We start from the raw sequence: 21,334 nt of genomic DNA on the forward strand, positions 1-21,334 counted from the left end.
AATGTCTTGTGTACGATTTATATTATTTAAACAGTGTTATTTTATAAACGTGCAGCAATATTTACTCAGATAAAAATATGAAAATATACAGATTCTATACAAAAGTTCTTTTACATGTATTATTTTATGGAGAAAAGTGTCTATTACCTTGTTCGTTGCATACTGCAATGGATGTCAAATACACGGAAAATAAGAACATGTTGTAATTTAATTAATACTAGGTGAAATATCTATTCGCACGGGGAGATTAGGTGTGTGAAAAGTATTTCAACTCTCTTTCCCTTTAGATACACATTTCAATGAAAGTGTAATGATAAAAAGCATAGTGTCACCTTCTTTCCACGCCCAGCCTTCATTCCTTTTCACCTTTTGCCGACAAGAGCTGAAATTGAACTCAAACGGCAGCGGAAGTGTCACTATTCATCTCAACGACACCGAAAACTATAAATTCGACACTAATATCGGTCATTTTCAATCATTTTATGTATCTCCCCCCAAGTTATGGGACAGAAATTGGATATAAACAGCATCGTAAATGTCACTGTTCATCTCAGCGACCCAAAAAGCTATGGATTCGACACTAACATCGATCATTTTTAAATATATCCAAGTTGGACCGTCAAAGTAACATGATAAAAAACATCCCAGGCTCGAACCTTATGTATGTTGAAAATTTGATTGAGATCGGTCGTGTGGTTCAAGAGTAGTTAAGTCACAAATATAGTAACTTTCATTTTTATGGATTTTTATATATCTCTCCACTCCCCTACATTGCACTGTCAAAGTGAAATGATGAAAACCATCTCAGGCCCGAACCTCATCTCTGTGGCAAATTTGATAGGAGATCAGTCTAGTGGTTCAGGAGTTATTAAGTTATATTTATTTTTTATATATCTCCCCCTTCCGTTCCCCTTCGTTGTACCGGCAAATTGAAATCATAAAAATCATCCCTGATACGAAAATTTGATCGAGATCGATCGGGTGGTTCAATAATTATGGAGTGATAATCATAGTCACTTTCAGTTTTACATATTAGATTAAATATGCACTCTATTAAAACATTATATAACGTAGTTGTTGCAAGACAAAGGTATTTTGAACATATTTATCTTTCTTCAGGTTTCCCAATTTTGTTCATATAAAACCATTGGATGAAGGTGGCCTTGCTTCTGTAGTGAACACTCCGTGGTGGCCAACAGAAGAAACAACCGTAGAATCAGAAAAGAGAAGGCAAGCTTACTTTGAGTCTTGTCAGAGGATAAAAGAAGCAATTAACAGTAAGTGAAACTTCTGTTTCATTGCTTAAATATATGAGAGAAATTTGTACTGACTAATGTGTATCGAGAAAAACAAAAAATTCTTATAAAAATTCTGTAATATATTCAGAAATGTGTTCTATTAGCCTCATAGTACTATTTATTTTGTTTATTATTTATTTATCGGTATGCCTTGTGGTTTTCATTTGCCATTAATTGGGGTACGATAGGAAATAACTGAGCCATCATGCTGTCTTCTCAATTGACCTCAGTTGATAGAAATGCCTTGTAAGTAATACTTCCAGCTGTTTGTAGTCAAAGATTTTTCTTTCTTCTTTTCATTTGCAGATTGTCTTCCCTTTTAATACATCTACTTTAAAGCCATTCTTAAGAATATCTATCAGTTGTGTTTTGCATATATATATATATAGAGAGAGAGAGATTTGCACCACTTCTTTTTCGGATTTGTTGGATATGTTTTTACTCAACTACAAAGACAATAATGTAAACTTACAAGGAACGGACATGAACCTGTCATCCAAATCAAACCTAGTCCATTCGATAAACATAACAAAGATATGTTCATGCAAAAAAATTAGGTGACATGGACAACAGAGTAAGCCCCTGGGGCCCATTAACCCTATTAGTATAAAGAAAATCATAAACTCGCAGTGAAATAGCTATTGCATCAACACTGTTCATTGGAAAATTATGGTTTATAGTTCATTCTCTTCAGCATGAAACAAGCTTTACCCTCATATCTGTTCCGTCTATCAAGTAAAACTTGGTACATTCATTTCTTTTCCCCTATAATATTTTTCGAGATACATTTGGATTGTGGGGGCCGCGGTGGCTCAGTGGTAGAGCGTTCACCTCTGGTGCATGGGGTTCCGGGTTCAAATCCTGCTCCGCCAAATGAACTTTGTGGTGGACAAACACCGTGTGTAGGGGTTTCCTCGGGGTTCTCCCATTTCCTGCCACTTTCTTCATTCCACCACTTCATTCATTTCTCATCATCACCGTCTCCTTTAGCCTAGCCGCCATTACCGTGGGACGTGAAACTCAAAATTTCATTTTCACATTTGGATTGTGTACTTTTACTTGGGGCCACTCCGGAGGGGTCCAAAGTTGATGAGAGGGATTTCTGGAGGGAATTTCCACAACATTGTCTCAATTGTTTCTATTCAAGTACGTTATGGGCTCCAACACATAACCCCTCTGGAAAGCTTGTTTCATGCTGAAGAGAATGAACTATACAGAAGGTCGGTCCACATTTATGGAAACGAAGTGGTACGTCCGCCAGATGCGCTAGAATTGCATAGACAGTAAGCACAGCAGTGCAATCAGAAACCAGCTGTGTGGAGAATTCGGTAGCAGGAAATGCTTCGAGTGTAAAATTCCTCCAAAAGTGACCCCATTCTGGGAAGGGTACATCACCACTTTTTCCGACATCGGATACAGCTGCAGTGCAATTGTGAAACAGTGTTCGTCGAAGGGTTTCATCATTTTCAAGAAGGGTATTGCCAATGTACTCAAACGCAATAAAAATGCGCAGCCAGAGGAAGCGAGTGTGCGCACAGTGGTACGAAAACAGCACCTCCGTTCCAAACGTACAATGGATGTGGTTCGACAAGTGCAGAAGTTGGTGACCCAGGAGAGTCCACTGCCACAAAGAGACATTGTTAGAAGTGTTAGAAGATCCAAATTAACTGTGCAGAGGATAATCAGCCAGGATTTACGCCTGCAAGTGAAGCATGAGCCACGTGTTTACACACTCACAGCCAAACACATCCGTCCATTGCAAACGGCTCTATAAACGATATTTAGCGTGTGACAAGTGGAAATATGTGGTCACGTTAGACGAGGCCTGGATCTATTTGTCAAACTTCAAGCCGGTTCGAGCCATTTACTATCATCCAAAGGATGCCAGGGACCATGCCAATTCGGTCCACACGTGCCGCGAAAGTTTTCCTCATGGCTTCATGATGGTTGCAAGTTTTTTTCCATAAAGGGAAACTTCCCTACATAGAGTTGCACGAAATGTGAAAATTAATACAGCATACTATCAACAAAACGTTCTGGGGCCATTATACCGGCAGCATATTCCGTCGTTGTATGGTGCTGAGGTGTCGAAAGTCTTCATTCATCAAGACAAAGCAGCCAGCCACACGGCTCGAACGACTGTGGCACACATGGTCCGCAAAGCGCGTGAAACTGGAATTCATGCTTTTCCATATTCAGACATTCCTGTCACGTCTCCCCATGGTGCACCAATGGACCTTTGTGCTTTCGGGTGTTTGAAGCAAGCGATTTCCTTACGTCGCCCACGCACATTGACTGGCTTGTGAAAAGCTTGCAAGGAGGAGTGGTCCAAACTTGATTAGATTTCTCTGAACAGAAGCCTACTCCAATGGAAACTCCGGTGTTGGGCTATAGTTTATAGTCAGGGTTGTCATATCGAGCACAACCGCTGGTGGAAATACGCCCATGCCCTAGAGGAAGGTAAAAATCTTCATCACAAATTTGAGTAATTAAAGTAACAATGTATAATTAAATATATCGATGTGTATATGCGAATTTTGTAATTTTATTGATCTAAAACGCATTAATCTAAGATGAATTTGATTAATATAATGTATCTTTTTGTAGGTATTGAATCCTTACAAGTTGAACTATTAAAAATCTTACTGGACAACTCAGACGGATCAGCTACCCGCCCATCATCAAGAAAAATATTTCTAAAGAAGTTCAGATTGTTTCTTCAGGAAAATTTAATTACAAGTCGCGTAAGTACTTTGGCTCTAAACAATATCTTTATTATGCTTATTCACGTTTTCCAAAGTTTTGTAGGATATTCTATTTACCCAATTATGAGCCGACCTTCCTTTACTCTTCTTTCTTGGTTCAAAAAATATCCATCTGCTTAGAATCGGTATCGTTAACATAAATAATAAAGTAGACTACACCCTTTATCAATGCAAGTAAGGTAAGTTTTTACCATCGTATAGACTCAGGTTGCCAAATCAGGGATTTTCGACTAATTGCAGTGGATTTTAGTTTTTATCAAGAAGAAATATAAATATATTGCTCATGTTTGGATTTAGATATTTTTTAACTATTCACTACAAGAAAAATAACATTTCTTTACGTAGAAAGAATATGAATTTACAAAGTTTATTAGCATTTAGCAAATTTTACATATACAGGGTTTTCATAAAGTCTGGACGGATTTAATTCGCTTATAATTTACATAAAAATGCTCATATTGAAATCAAATAAAGTGCAAACGGTAGCGGAAGGATTAAATTTTTACCTGTAATCTGCACCAGCTCAGTTCATTCACCGTCACACCTCCAACTGGGCGCCATTTACATCCACATATTCGCGTAGGCGGTGCTGGAATCCACTCGCAGCGTTCCGCCGTGTTTGATCCGAAATGCCAGCCACAGACGCCCTGATTTTGTCCTTTAAGTTCTCCAAACCACTTGGCTTCTTTGCATAAACTTCCGTTTTCACATGACCCCAAAGCCAGAAGTCGCAGGGGGTAAGGTCGGGTGATCTTGGCGGCCAAGCGGTCGGGCCACCGCGGCCAATCCATCGGTTAGGGAATTTCTCGTCAAGGAACTGTCTCACCTTGATTGCATAGTGAGGGGATGCCCCGTCCTGTTGGAACACGATGTCGTTCTGGATTCCACGCGCCTCCAGTTCCGGAATGAGGTATTTCTGCAACATATCCAGGTACGAATCTCCATTCACGGTCTCCTCTTCAAAAAAGAACGGTCCAATCAGATGATCATAGGACACAGGGCACCAAATGTTCACTTTAGGGCTATCTCTCTCATGTGTCTCAAATTTCTTTGGTTTTCCGTCCCCCAAACGCGACAGTTGTGTCGGTTAACCTTCCCGGAGACATGGAAGGTTGCCTCATCTGAGAACATGATGGCTGAAAGGAGAACGTCGCCATGTTCCAACTGCTTGAGCATTGCGTTACAGAAGTTGAACCGGATGTCCAAATCTTCATCATGCAGATCCTGGACTATCTTGATTTTGTAACGTTTGGCCTTGATCGTCTTCTTGGCTATCTTAAACACGGTTGTCTGTGGAATTCCGAGTTCCATGGACCGTCTAGGAATCGACTTCTGTGGGCTGTTGATGATGCTTTCCCTTACCCTGCTCACGGTTGCAGGCGATGTTGGCGGTCTCTCACTTCGAGGACGGTCCAGGACGCTCCCTGTCTCCAAGAACTTAGCATGCCACTTTCGGATTGCACTCTCAGTCGGTGCCGGCATTTTGAACTCTTTGGTGAACTTTCGACACACCAGAATTGGTGATTTTAGCTCTGCGTACCACAGAACACATTGCGCTTTCTCTTTCACCGACGCCATCTTTGATACGGTAAAAAAATAGTCTTCTCAGAGAAGTTTTTCATTTATTTATTTCTTTAAAAGACACACACACTAAAGCAGCTTACAACTTACTTTTAACAGTCAACATTGAAACAACAATGGATGGAATTTGATAAGAAACTGACCCTTGCCCTTCCTCTCCCTCTCTCAACGTGTTCAGAGTTGCCGCTTATCTAACAGTGTTGCCAAGTAAAAATTTAATCCTTCCGCTAGCGTTTGCACTTTATTTGATTTCATTATGAGCATTTTTATGAAAATTATAAGCAAATTAAATCCGTCCAGACTTTATGAAAACCCTGTATATATATATATATATATATATATATATATATATATATATATATATGAAAAGTCCCCTGACATAGGGTAACTGTTATTATCAAAGTTACAACAAAATATAAAAGGAAAAACCATCTCCAATATGATGTTTTCAATCTAAAGTGAAGGAATTTTTTAAATTGGACTAGCCGTTTGGGCTGTACACTCTTTATGTGCCCAATGTTAAATGAAAATGCAATATTGCAGTTTACCTGAATCAACAACATAAGTGAATGAAGTTATTGTTTGAAATGGGAGCTGGTAAAAGAAAGTAGCTTCATTCACTTATGTAGTGGATCCAGGTAAATTGAAACGTTGCATTTTCATTTAACATTGGGCGTATAAAGATTGTACAGGTCAAACGGCTCGTCCGATTTAAAAAATTCCTTCACTTTAGATTGAAAACATTATATTTGGAGACTGTTTTTCCTCTTACATTGTGTCGTAACTCTGATAATAACAGTTACTCTATGTCAAGGAACTTTTGAGAAACTATATATATATATATATATATATATATATATGGTATTAATGAACTATACCAGCAGACTGTGAAAGGTAATTTCTCGCATCAGAATAAGATAAAAAAAAAGTTCATATGAACCTTTTGGTAAAAGTACATGGTTTGAGAGCTAGGGTTGTCCAAAATCGTGGAAAAACTAAATTTCAGCATTTGCTGTTTCGAAGTCGAGAAACCGCGGAGTGGTGGTCTATATCAGAGTAAAGAAAGTTGATGCATATTTCATCAATGTGTAATGGGTAGAGACCGGATGTTTAGGCACTGAAAACCTAGAAAATAGGCAGGCAAATAGGCACTAAACATTTAAAAAATAGGCAGTAAAATAGGCACTAAAATGTAGCTCGAAATAATGAAGATAAATATTCAAAACTGATAGAAACATACTTCTTTGTCAATATTTTCTTTTGTTGTATATATAAAAACGAAGCTTGTTATGCATTCCATATATACTGGGTGAACCTGGAAGATGTGCACATACTTTGGGAGGTGATTCGTGACATTCAAGAGGACTTTTTGTCTTCTTTTCAAGTCACGAATCACCTCCCAACGTATGTGCACATCTATCTGTTCCGCTCCAATTGTCAGGATTCGATTTTCGATTCCAAGTTGGCACCCCTGTCACTCGTACACGACGCGGAATTGCACATGCAACAGGACTTTTTGTCTTCTTTTGATATCATTAGAGACCGGATGTTTAGGCACTAAAAACCTAGAAAATAGGCAGGCAAATAGGCACTAAACATTTAAAAAATAGGCAGTAAAATAGGCACTAAAATGTAGCTCGAAATAATGAAGATAAATATTCAAAACTGATAGAAACATACTTCTTTGTCAATATTTTCTTTTGTTGTATATATAAAAACGAAGCTTGTTATGCATTCCATATATACTGGGTGAACCTGGAAGATGTGCACATACTTTGGGAGGTGATTCGTGACATTCAAGAGGACTTTTTGTCTTCTTTTCAAGTCACGAATCACCTCCCAACGTATGTGCACATCTATCTGTTCCGCTCCAATTGTCAGGATTCGATTTTCGATTCCAAGTTGGCACCCCTGTCACTCGTACACGACGCGGAATTGCACATGCAACAGGACTTTTTGTCTTCTTTTGATATCATTAATCACCTCGGAAGTATGTGCACATCTTTGAAGTTCACCCTGTGTAAACGTGTAACGTACTATGTGCTTGTGTTTACAAACACCTAATATACGTATATATGTATGTATTATTTGTTATATAAATTATATATTTTCCCAATGAAGGCTTATTTTGAAAAAAATGCATAGAATAGGCAACATTAGGCACTAAAGCAATTATTTAGACAGTAAAGGTCGAAATAGGCAAAATAAAATTGGCTTAAATCGAAACTATAACCCCCCATATAAACTTTAAAACGTTATTTTTGATCATATCTTTAATATTAAAGAATAGGCATTTTGCCTAACATCCGGTCTCTAGTAATGGGTGTACAGGTAATTCCCTAACATGCTCTCAACAGAATTTTCAGATATGCTCTGATTTTATAAAGTGGGTCCAAAGTAGTCAAAAGATAAACCTTGACAACATTGAAAACATAGAATGCTTGTTAGATAGATAGATAAATAAATAAATAATCTCATCAGAACAAAGTCCCAATGTTTCGGACTTTTTGCCAAGCACGATTTTGGCAACGCGAGGTCTTGTACTCAACCGATATTGAAAGCCTCTTCTTCCCATAGTGGAAGGGGGTGAATTTACTGAAATCACTACTACTTACTGACTTGTTGACTTACGTTGAATCTTTTTATTCCGTTCATCAGTGTTTATGAGTGGTTAAAGCATTTCAAGAGAGCAGACAATAGATTCACCTAAATTACCAAGCTTATCTTACGTCGTTCATTGTTGAAATACTGTCTGCTCTCCTTAAACATATTGTAAGATGTTTGTATATTTTTAAATATTAAATATACGTCCTATAGCATCCATCAGTAAATAAAAGGGCAGGCTGAATATGTGATCATAACAAAGAAATCTCAACATGAACACATGGAAATAAAAATAAATATGTAGCTCCGAGTGATGCACGACCGAACATCTCTATTATTTTGTTTGTTTGTTTCATTTTTATACTCTTTCAACGAGGCATCCAATACTTGACAGCAAAGACTCGTTTTAGTGACATAAGTATGTATTTAATCTATACAATTATATAATGTTCCATAAATTGAGTGTTATATTTTCTTTGTTGCAGTCGGTGCCATTTCTTCAAACACCGCTTCCTGTGACGCTGTGCTGTTTTCATCGTTTGCTAGTTACCTTCAGAGCCCTGTGGGAAAAGGAAGTGACTACATATCCAGTTGTGATACCCAGTAGAATCTTCTACGATGGTTCTGTGAACTATTTTACAATCGATAGGCTTGGCGGTGTGTTATCCCATTTACAGAAACTTTTGCGGGAAGAGCTGAACAGAGCCCTGGGGACTAATTCACAAGAGCCTCAAACAACGTCCCGAACGGCAGATTGTTCGTCTCAGACGGCGCCGGAAGTAGAACCAGCTGTGCCAGATGATTCAAACACGACTATTGGAAGTGAAAACTCGGTGACGACAGAAATGTTCTCATCGTCGTCACTATCTGCTGCAGGGCTTCTTGATGCTCAATCCCAAGCTACTATAGTGATCCCACTCAATGATGGTATTAATTACGAAGACCATGTTGGCTCGGAGGGTATATTAGTTTCCCATTTAGATCGCTCAGAGGACTTCAAAGGGCGCGGGAAATTAGATCCTGCGTTGTCGCTTATTGAATTATTAGATGGTATAATTTTGTTCTTTCATATAGCGGCGTATAAACAGCTGGGAAAAGTAAGTACGTTGCGAGATAATATGAATGAATATATTACAGCTATGCAAGAAACACAGAAGAAATTAAAAAAGTATGATGAAAGTGGTGGTGAAAGTAGTGGTGGTAGCAGAAAGGACGTAAAAGAAAGTGACAACGAAGTTGTAGAAGAACTTACGCGGGCGTCTGAGGTGTTTGAGCGAAAACTCTCGGAACAGTCTCGTCACATGGCGTGGGTGATTGCCGCTGTATACTCAACTGAGAAACAGACTCAGATAGCTTGGTTGCTTCGAGTAATTCTTCAAAGTGTTAAAATAGCGTCTCAGCAAGGACCTCTGTTTAGTTTTCTTCCTGATTTTTATCTTGATGCTTTAATTGAGACATGTGGCGCTCTTAGAAATTACTTCCATCCAACTGCCCCGCTGGAAAATATTGAAGGTAAGGAAAGTTGTTCTGTGTTTAGCCTTAATTATATATTACTTATTCTCAAAACTAATGTTACCGTGAAATAGAATTTTTTTAGCATGTGTGATCCCAGTTTCGGCTGACAGACAAAATTTTAGGTACCATCTCAATATTAGACGATTTAGGATTAACTAAATTAAAAAAAAAAAAAAAAAAAAAAAAAAAAAAACGTGTGATGGTTAAACAAACTAAGTGTTGTTACATATCTTGCGTCTTGTATTTGGTTTTAATTTCTAATATTTCATTCAGTCACTTCTGCGAGCATCGTTAGAGAAATAGCCTTAGCCTTAGCCTTAGCCTTAGCCTTATGAAGAAGAAACCGAGTATGAATTTGCATGTTGGTTTATTTGTACACTTCCTTATATCTATTCCAATGGAGGTAACTTCTCTGCAAATTCGTGAACACTTCACATACAGTTTTAAAAATGTATTTAGAAGCTGTTAGGAAATTAGCGAATATTATTCTCTCGCCATTATTTACCCGCGATCAGTCGCGCCTTATGGAGTAACGCCATTGGTTGCTTGTATAGATTTTTTCTAACGCACCATTTTATTTTTAATATACAAAGATACTTACTAATTCTGGCCACGCACGTTTTCAACATTTCTGAAATGTTGCAGACTGATTGCATCGAAACAACAATGTAGGAGTAGGGGAGGTATTTCAGAAATAACTTCAGTGAAAAAAGAGAAGAAAAAAGTTATAGCTAAAAATGTATTATGGTTAGATTTTTTCTAATAGCGGGATCGATCGCGGGTTAATCGTAGTAGCCAATCCCTGTTGTCTATTTCGTTTCTTACAAATTTGAAACATTGCTGATTTATATATATATATATATATAATATGTGTACTGGGATGAAGAAAATTGCGCTTTTATATTTAGAACCTAATTAAACAAAGTTTGTGTTGTTTCTTAGGTTGATAATATAGGTTCAGTTTTTATCCAGAGATCCTTGATCGAGATTTAATTCCAGACTCTTACTCCTAATAAAGTAGGATTCATACGTTGAGCTTCCTATTTCTGAAGACTTCTTATGGAGTAACTGTACCTTATTGATGGTGTGCTTCGTGGCTGCCAAATGTTTAAATAGATCTGAAACTGCGAGATCTTAACCCTTTGAGTCTCTTATATGCTCTTTTATTCTTCTAGTCACATTTCTTTTGGCCATATAGATGTAAGGTTGGTTGCAATTGCACTTTGCTAAATATGTGCAAGTCTCAAGTGTTTAAGAGTTTGAAGAGAAGTTATCTCATTGAAGTAGATGTGAGGAAGTGAACAAATAAACCAACATTATCAACATGTAAATTCATACTCAATTTATTCTTCATAAGGTACTTGTATAAGTAAGGGCCATTCCATGTGAAATCAACCAAATTTTCAGGGAAAAAAACCCTCGTCGTTTCAGAATTAGATGAAACTTGGTGTACAGGGTTTGTCCGGGAAGTAATAGGACTGATTTTATTCCGCCATGACTGTACTTCGGAGCGTGCGCGCACCGACTGAATCCGGTAGAGGGTGTTCCTAGCTAACGAACGAGCGGCTGGTCAGTTGTCTCCGAGCACACGGAGAGTCAGGACAGGCTTTTTCGCGCGACGTGTTTCTGTGAGTGGTGCAAGCCGAAAATGCAGCGTTCGTTAGAGTAGAGGTACGCGATTAAATTCTGTGTTAAACTCGGTAAATCTTTGATCTAGAGACGTTTGATATGATCAAGCAGGCTTACCCAGATGATGCTTTAGCAAGAAGTGGTGTGTTTCGGTGGCACAAGGCCTTTTCGGAGGGCCGGGAAGAGGTCGCCGATGAAGATCGTGCTGGAAGACCTTCGACTTCGACAAACACCGACAATGTGACTCGTGTGCGCGAAGTTTTGAACTCAGACCGTCGACTAAGTATTCGTTTAATTGCCCAGATGTTAAATTTACCAAAAACTGTGGTTCATGAAATTGTGACGGAGCATTTTGAAGAGAAAAGAATAGGCTACAAAATATGTCAGGAACATTTATTTGAAAATGAAATATTTTTCGAGAAATCCCGGAAAAAGTTTGGATCAGTGATATCTCAGAAAGTGCTCATTTGATTTCCTTGAAACTAGGTACCAAGGTAGCCCTATATGTCGGGCATAAGTGTGCCAAATACCAGCTTGGGCCAAGAATGCGCCTGGAGTCTACAATGATTTTTGTGTGACCGTGTCGGGAGAGACACCTGGGGTGCCAATGTGGCAACTTTCAATTTGTCAGTACTGATGAAGTAAGGTGTAACTGACCTAGCAGTAATGTTTTTCTGGTGCAGTCTGTAATTCATTAATCCTGTGGGAATCTTTGGAACATTCCATTATCAATCGTTGTATATTGCATTGACCTAAATATGTGAACATTCTACACAATATTCTACAAAAACATCAAATTTGTCCCTTTTTTACCACCCTGTACTCTGGAACTACAGGGGGGTATAGTACGTTTGCTATCCTTATATACAGTTGCTGTCCAATGCCGACATACCGTGGGTGGTGGAGGATGTCGCCAAACTCAGTATGGGGGCTTATTTATGGCTAGTCGAAGAAAAGTCAGTGAGGGTGACAGTTCTGTTGTTGCCAAATTTTCCTTTTTGTTATTTCTTGAGTTTTTTTAAAAACCATTGCATTAAAACGTAATACCTCAAGGGAAACATTTATGCTTGTTATGTTACATTGCTCTAGTTTCGCGGAAAATACGTTTACTATATTTGAGTTACGGGAAGAAAAAGAAAAGTATATTGGAGAAAGGATTTTAAAAAGAATTGACAAAAAATGGGGGGGAAATAGTCAGTGACCATCAGATCTCTTTCTTGACAATTTGGAAAGATAGGCAACGTCGTACAAGCATTGACGGATGGATTTTGCCAGCGGGAGGGTTGTTCGTTGTCGTTATTTGGGTGGAGTTTTGTGTGTTTTGGGGGAAAGGGACCGAGCCTTTGAGATTCTGAAACCGTATATCAGGAAAGCGAACGTAGTATACAGGGCTACAGTTTGGTGTATGATCATCTCTCATAGGGGCCTACATGTACACCAAGTTTCATCTAAATTTGACACCATGAGGTTTTGGGCGTTTTTGATTTCACATGGAATGACCCGTAAGTGAACGAAATATTAGGAATCAAAAACAAGTACAAGATGTAATGTACGTAAAAATATGTATTTCCTTTATGATACCTAATTTGGGTAAGCAACATGAAAGATTTAACGTAGCATAGCACTTGAGTCGATTAAATTATTCCTGATATGTAGGTTATATGCCCTGTTTCAAAAAGAATATACGTATTACGAAGAATTATTTTGTCCAAACTATCGATCGCTGCGCTTCGGCTCGGCTATTGGAGAAACGAATACATAGTCCAGTTTATACTAATAGCCGCTAGATGTCAGTTATCTTCTGTTTTGCTTGGTAATCGTCATATGTTTAAAATGGCTACTCCGCAGCAGAAATAATTTTGTGTTCTCGAGTTTGCGAAGTGCAATTCCGTGATTACAGTGCAAAGACGTTTCAGGTTGAGGTACCAAATTGATCCTCCAAATGGGTGAAACATTCGCAGATGGTATTGACAGTTTGTAAATACAGGATGTGTATGTAAAGGAAAGAGTCGTGGCCGCCCTCGTGTTCCTGAAGAAAACATTGCACGAATTCAAACTGCTTTCCAACGGAGTCCTTCAAAATCAACTCGTTGTGCCAGTCGGGAGTTACAAGTGCCAACAACAACAATTTGGCGTGTTTTGAGACGTCAGTTGGTTATAAAGCCGTACAAGTTACAGTTGTTACAAGCTCTGCGTCCTGATGACAAACGCAAACGTGTGGCATTTTGTAACGAGCTTCTGGATACTATTGACAATGATAATACTTTAGCACAACGCGTCGTGATGAAGCGACTTTCCGTGTTAGTGTTCAGGTAAACAAACAAAATGTTCGAATATGGGGCCTACAGAACCCACATGCAGTCATTAAACATGTACAAGATTCGCCCAAAGTCAATGTGTTTTGTGCGATATCCCGATCATCTGTTTACGGCCCATTCTTCTTTAATGGAAACACGGTTAACAGTCAGCAGTATCTCGCTGTTACAAAACTGGTTGTTTCCGAGGCTGCACGAAGACAACTTCATTTTTCAAGACGGGGCACCCCTCACTGGAGTCAAGTGCGTGAATATCTGAATGAAACTCTACCGAACCGTTGGATTGGTCGTCAAGTTGCTGCCGACTTAGCATGTCTCAGCTGGCATCCACGGTCACCGGATTTGACACCCAGTGACTTCTTCCTTTGGGGTTTCGTTAAAGACAAACGTTTATGTACCACCACTCCCACAGTACCTGGAAGAGTTGAAGAATCGGATCCGTACTGCCATAACATCAGTGACGCAGGACATGCTTGTCCGAGTACGGGAGGAATTTAAGTATCGATGTGATATTGTTCGTGTCGCTGATGGAGGACATATTGAACATCTGTAATTTGAACTTGAGAGGTTCGTAAATATGTGTGTAAAATTTCATATTCGTATGTCTTAAAGTTTAATAAATATATACATTCGAAATACGTATATTCTTTTTGAAACAGGGTGTATATATATATATATATATATATATATATATATATATATATATATACTTACCTACAAAGCCAATATCAATTGTACTGACGTTTTCCATAAAATTTATTTTTGTCTTCCAGGATATCAAGATTTGTTGATTGAAGTAGCTGAATTCTTGTGTATTCATTTTGCCGACAGAAGGATCGTTCATGCCAATTCTAAAGATACACTAATACAGTCATTAGCAACTTTTGTATGCAACCAGAATACTCTAACTGCGTTAGAAAACGTACCTTATGCCAGGTAAGTAATATAAATATATATCAATTTGACATATACTTTGATAGCCATTTTCTTGCTAATGTTAAAAAAAAATATTTTTAATGAGAAAAGCAAAGAAGGCTTGTACTCACCGCAAAAGATGTATAGTAGAGTTTTCTTCTACATGTGACAAGTAGCGCTTTCGGAAGTATCCTCTTCCTTCTTCGGCTTGGTTGAAACTCCAAAAAGGATTTAAAACATTCATGGAGAATTTGGAAGGGTAAAAGAAGTTTAAGAAATGTAAAAACAAATCTTCTGTCAAAAAATTAAACACATGGGAGTGGCACACACAGTCATTGCACACTGCTGTTCCAATGCCATAAGATTTTTAATGCTTATACGTAATTACTGTTCTTTGTACAAGGAAGTGTCGAACTGCACTTTATAAAGCAAAGTAATGTATGTTTTCAAATTTGAGGTCAACATTTCGAACTCTGGCTTCAGTAAATAAGAATAGCATTTTGGAATGGAATTGAAAGTTGCCTTAGGTTTGGTACCCACTTTATCTTGATGCTAACATTGATTATTTTTTTTTTAATTGGATTTATGAAGATAAATTCTATATCTTATATATAAAAATGTTTGTTTGTCTGGTATGTAAATCCTCATCGTTGGCTTGGCATAGCTATCCAGTTCACGTTAGCTTTGCTTTAGTAATTCAAAATAGAAATAACACAAAACCTTTGAACAAAACACAATATTTTTTTTATTAAAATATCGATGTGTAACAGTTCCTCCAGCTAACTAAATCTTTGGCTTTATCAGACCGAAAGTGTTTCATATTTAGAAAGATCCTGAGATGGTGTGAACGCAAATTAGCACCTTGTAAGCAGTCACCATTGAGATACAAAAGAAAAACAAAATCTCATAAAGCCATTTCTTCCCCTTTCCCCATATTTTGTAATAAATGTTGGTGGATAACAACGATACAAGTGACAAATTACAATGTCAAGCTACAGTTACAAATTTATTTTTTTAATATATTCCTCCACTGCTCATCAATTTTGAGACCTACATTCCAAATCATGACATAACCTTGTTCTTTTTCAATAAACCTGGCGTCCTTTCATTTCCTTACTAACTTTCTTTGTTCGCGACCTAACACGTAGACTTTACACTAATTTTTACACCAGCCTTCACTTGTGTGAGATCGTGCATTGTCATGGTGCAAAATGGTGTGATGTTTGGGGTGTGGGATCTAAGTGTATCGACTACTTCTAGCTAATGGTAGTATACCGCTCAGTGTTAACTGTTCTGCGATTCTTGATGGCAATAATAGAGATGTGTCCAGATTTTCCAAAAATTGAAGCAGCCATTTGCTTCGTAACATTGCGTAACAGATTTTGTTTATTTCGACTCATCTTCGAACATCTATACAGCAGATTGTCATTTAGATCGATGTCTCATAACCTGTGATTTTTTAACACAAGATCTGACGCTTCTGCTTTGAACTGTTTAAGAATGGTCTTGCACCACATCACATGGGCGTCTTTTTGCTCTTAAGTTAAATTGTGGGGAATCCAACGAGAAAATAACTTTTTTACGCAACTAATCATAAAGGGTTGTTTACTTTTGACTCATGCCGATACTTAAATGTCTATGAATTTCGTGGTATGTCACGTGTCGATCACAATTAGATTGTGCACAGTGTTGATGTTCTTTTGCACTATGGTTGTTGTTGGGAGACCTCACGAACTTCGTCATTGAAGCTGTCGCGGCCAAACCTATAAAGGTAACCAAAAAGTTCTGTCGCTTTTTCACCCATCACCTTCGAACATCGATATATCAACTAAGATGTACCTGGAAGATCAAAAATAGCCCCATCAGCATCGACGACCTTCTGGCAACGTTCTGGAAGGCCAAGGATTCTATCGCGGTAGAACTTGGTGGGCCGTGAAGCTAAGAAGGTATCAAGTGCATTTTCCACCTGTACTAGGGATTTGAACTGGCATCCTCTAAGGTGATTGTTCAAGGAATGGAACAGGTGATAATCTGACGGTGAATGTCCGGGGAGTATGGTGGATGCAATAGTGTTTCCCATCCAAGGCGTAGAATGGTGTCCCAGTTCATCCTAGCGACGTGGAGCTTAGCGTTGCCCTGTAACAGGAGGACCTCTTTGCGATTCATTAGTGCTGGCTTCAGAGTTTTGAGTTTTTCTTGAACACGGCTCAACTGTTAACGGTACACAGTTGCATTGATGCTCTGACCAGCTGGTAGCAGTTCCCGATGCACGATTTCGCGAGCAGTCCACTAAACACATAGGAGGATCTTCTGGTACAGTGCTGGTTTCGGCTGTTTTGGGACCGGTTCCTGGGTTGCTAACCAATGATGATGGCGCCGTGGAGCTTCGTACAGGACCCACTTCTCATCACATGTCAACACTGTGTCCAGAAATGGCTCCTTCCTCAGACGAGACAGCAAAGAAACTCAGGTGTCTGCTCGCGATGCCTTCTAGCCCGGAGTCAAATCATGTGGAACCCATCGACCAAACTTGTATGCTTCCCAAGTTGATGGAGGTGCTACCGAGAGGTTTCTCCATTCACACTGAATTGTAATCCCAGTTCCTCACATGTCTGACCACTGTTCGCCTCAATTTCTGCCTGCAGATCTTCATTTTGTACATGTGTTGGTCTTCTGGCACGTGGTGCTTCTTCTAGTGTTTCGTCACCGTCCTTAATCTTGTTAAACCACCGCTGCATTGTCCGTGTAGTAGTAACGACACCCTCACCAAAGGCCTGGCATATCTTACGCCCCACTGTAGCGGTGTTTGACCCCAGTTTGAACTCGTACAGCATACATGCCCTTATGACGCTCTATGGAGGTCTCATGTTCACTTGCTCTTACGCAAGTTCACGGTGTAACTGAACTGCAACAACTAGTTAGTATGTTGGATATACCCACACCAACAGCTGACCATTGCCTTATCTCCATTCACATTCAACTCTCAGTGTGAAGGCCAATTGAACACAGATCTCTCAAAAAGCGACAAAACCTTCTCGGTTATCTTTATAAATTACTAAAACCAATGACAAATGGTTGTTTTAAATCAGACCTCATCACCAAACGTAGTACTCGTGTGACTGACATTTCGTTATTGCGTTGAACTCTGTCGAAAATCATAATAGATTATTGCACAAAAATGCTCTCTGGTCAAATCCGTTTTTCCACCGACTTCTTCACTTCAGTCTACAGCTGAAACACAAAAAAAGCAATCATTGGTAGTTGGCTACTTGTATATTGAATACATATCATACGTTACAAATATAACAATTTCTGATATATTGCGAGTTTCTCAATACTACATTCCCGAAACTTTCAGTGCAACCTTCGTACCTTTGTTATCCACGCTAGTCAATGGGTCGTGAAAAGAAGGAACTTGCTAAATTTTTCTACAAATTGCCGTAAACGTGATATTACTACTCAGAAAATGTCACGAGTTACTTAGTCTTTTATCGTTTCGAAAGAACTTTCCACATTGTAGAAAATACTTTTAACTCAGATGTAGTTTGACAAATTTTATTGAGATTAACAACCACTAAAATTTTATGTGCCGTGGGAATCGCAATCGGATGATTATTTTCTTCGACTACTAGAAGAGCTTATGTTTCAGTAGCATATTAGTGAAACGTAACTGGAATTCTGACATTTCCAGCTAGGTTTTGTGGCTAAGATTCTAATATTGCCTTGGGATGAATGTCGGGAAGGTACATGAAGTTCATATAATTCGTGCTAAGCAGTGATGAATATTACTCATAATAGATGAATTCCATGCTAGCAGTGATTCTTTGACATAAGTCAATGTTTCAATTAATCTTATCCAATTATGTTTCAGTTTTGAAATAAAGCACAAACTTTAATTTAGAATAGGAGGAAGGAGACAAGACCGCCGTGGAGGTTATAACTTCGAAATTAGTTCGGCTAGTGTCTAGAGGAGAACATGGATTATTTGCAACAGCTGAAGGTAATGTACCTTTTCGGCAAGACAGTACTTATACACCAGACAGCATAAGCTCATCACTGACTTCTATCCTTAGCCAGTTGGATCCAGTTTCTACTTTGTATTCCTATCTCTGCGAGATCCATCTTAATATTGTCCTCCCATCTCCGCCTAGGTCTTCCTAATGGTCGTTTTCCGATTGGTCTTCCAGTCAAGACTCTGAAAGCGTGAATCTTTATGAAGCCGAAACTTTTTACTTATTGTCTGCTAATTGAAAGCAAGAAAAGCTGGAAGTATTTGAAATGTGGTGTTGGCGCAGAATGCTGCGCATATCATGGACCGAAAGGAAAAGGAATGAAGACGTACTAAAGGAAGCTAATGAAGGACGACATATCATGAAGATAATAGGAAAAAGAAACAACATGCTTGACCATCTTATTCGACATTTCGATTGGATCACCGTGTTGATAGAGGGAAAGGCAGAAGGAAAACCAGGAAGAGGAGGACCAAGGATAGAATATCTAGATGCAGTCACGAAGAAGAGATCTTATCAAAGTATAAAACAGCTCTCCCCAAAAAAATTCCATGTTGCCCACCAACCTATGGTTGAGGTGAGAAGAAGAAGAATTGAAAGCAATAGGATTAGTTGCCGAGACGATTCCAGGAAAATAATAATTCGATCAGGATTTCCAGTGCACTTAAAACGTTTGTGGTTGTTACTTTGTAGAGATCGTTTAATAAAAAAGTATGTAGCTCTTTTATGTCGTATTCCATATTTACGAAATATAACATATGTTATTTATTATTTTTTTTCCTTTTTCAGCCAAATAAACATGATCAGAAACCTTTTACGTCCGTATGAAAATCGTGCCTGGGCGCAAAGTAATTGGGTATTAGTCCGTTTCTGGCAGGGATGTGGATTTGCCTTTCGTTACCAAAAATCACCACACTTATTGAAGAAACTTGGTCCCAAAGTTCTACATGCAGAAGCAAGTCTTATTAATCAAGCAATAAGTGAGTATTCACAAGCGTTTCATGTTAATTAATTAATTAAAGATTAACATTTCAGTTTTAAGTTCTGATAATTAACTTTTTTATTTCTCGTGCCAGTCAATAAAACCCAGTGAAAATGGTCATATTCTGACACAGTTAGTGTTTACGATAATGAACGAAATTACTAATTTTACGTCCGATGGTTATGACCTGGGAGCTAAATGAAGCGTTGATTAATGAAAGTGAATGATTATGAAAGAATTAGTGGAATGAAAAGGTGAAAGGAGACCGAAGAACCTCGCAGAAACCCACGAACATTATGTTATCCACCACAAATTCACATGCTCTAGGATCGAACTAGAAACCCTTCGTATCAGAGGTGAGTACTTGATCTTTGAACCATCGTGATGGACGATGACACGCGACTGGACTCTTTGTGCCCCTCCTCCCTATATACGAGGGGCGTTCAATATGCTCTAATACTGACCCCTTTCCCCCTCATGTAGGATCATGATTTTAACATGTGTAGAAAGTAGACATCTTATGATGACTTTATGCCGCAGTGCAAGTTATTTGGCCATGTACTTTCTTCTTTGCAAGTGTTTGCAGTAGAGCATCTGTAAGAACTCTGTGAAAATGGAAAATAGTGAGGTTCGTGCGGTCATCAAGTACCTGCAATTGAAAAACTTACAGCCAAGGGAAATTCATGATGACTTGGTACAAACATTAGGACAGTCTGCTCCATCATATCCTACAGTTGCGAGATGGTGCCGTGAATTCAGATGTGGCAGACAATCATGCGAAGATGACCACACGAACCTCACTATTTTCCATTTTCACAGAGTTCTTACAGATGCTCTACTGCATGCACCTGTACATGGTCAAATAACTTACACTGCGGCATAAAGTCATCATAAGATGTCTACTTTCTACACATGTTAAAATCATGATCCTACATGAGGGGGAAGGGGGTCAGTATTAGAGGATACTGAACGCTCCTCGTATATATATATATATATCTTCTCTCTGGGTCCCCGTGGCTTGTAAGCTGAATGTTTCTATTTAATGTTTTCAGAATGAATAATTCAAAAAAATATGTAATATATATTAAACCGATTACTGTTTAAACCCTGTAAATGAGCAGGAGTATAATCGAATTGAAAAATATTGTAATTATGGATTAACTTTAGTTTACATATCTTTTTTGTAGAACCCTGTCCATCACATATGTTTCAAGACTACGTTTCCCGAGTATTAATAACAGATGAGCCTTTAGCAACAGCTTTCATCAACTCTGTGTTAGTCCAGTTAAACTGGGCATTTTCAGAATTCATCGGTATGCTACAGGAGGTAATGTATCTGCTCTGTTTTATTTTATCAACTTTATCTGGGTCTATAAAAAAAAGTGTGTGTAAGTTCTTTTTGTGTATGTCGGATAATATTTCTTCAATATCAGTAATATACAGGGGCATCATATTTAAAATATATATCTATAGCCGAACGTATATGAAACATTGTCAGTTCCAGATGTTGATCAGCACTATGCCAGAACAATTAATTAATGCAAATTTTCTTTTATAGCAGTGGCTTCGCTGTATTTTTTAAAAAGAAGACTTAAGCCTCTGCAAACAGAGTTAAAGTCGCCATTACCCGTTCCAATTGGGAGCAAAAAATGTAAAATCTGTGAAATGTATTGAACTATTGTATACACAATATGGAAGAATTGTATTTGTAGCTCTATGT

At 38.4% G+C, this 21,334-nt stretch overlaps 1 protein-coding gene across 1 annotated transcript in view; it reads left to right on the forward strand.

Moving 5' to 3' along the window:
* Positions 1-21,334, forward strand: part of LOC145673003 (E3 ubiquitin-protein ligase RNF123-like) — an 88,989-nt gene that overhangs the window by 48,967 nt on the left and 18,688 nt on the right. Inside the window, exons 10-15 of the mRNA XM_081742302.1 lie at positions 1,120-1,277; positions 3,906-4,042; positions 8,734-9,760; positions 14,481-14,643; positions 19,422-19,612; positions 20,802-20,941. Coding sequence (XP_081598428.1) covers positions 1,120-1,277; positions 3,906-4,042; positions 8,734-9,760; positions 14,481-14,643; positions 19,422-19,612; positions 20,802-20,941 — 1,816 coding nt within the window. The remainder of the gene's footprint in view (positions 1-1,119; positions 1,278-3,905; positions 4,043-8,733; positions 9,761-14,480; positions 14,644-19,421; positions 19,613-20,801; positions 20,942-21,334) is intronic.

This window comes from Thermobia domestica, chromosome 16 (genome assembly GCF_964235325.1).
Source record: "Thermobia domestica chromosome 16, izTheDome1.hap1.1, whole genome shotgun sequence".
Classification (NCBI taxonomy): Eukaryota; Metazoa; Arthropoda; class Insecta; order Zygentoma; family Lepismatidae; genus Thermobia; species Thermobia domestica.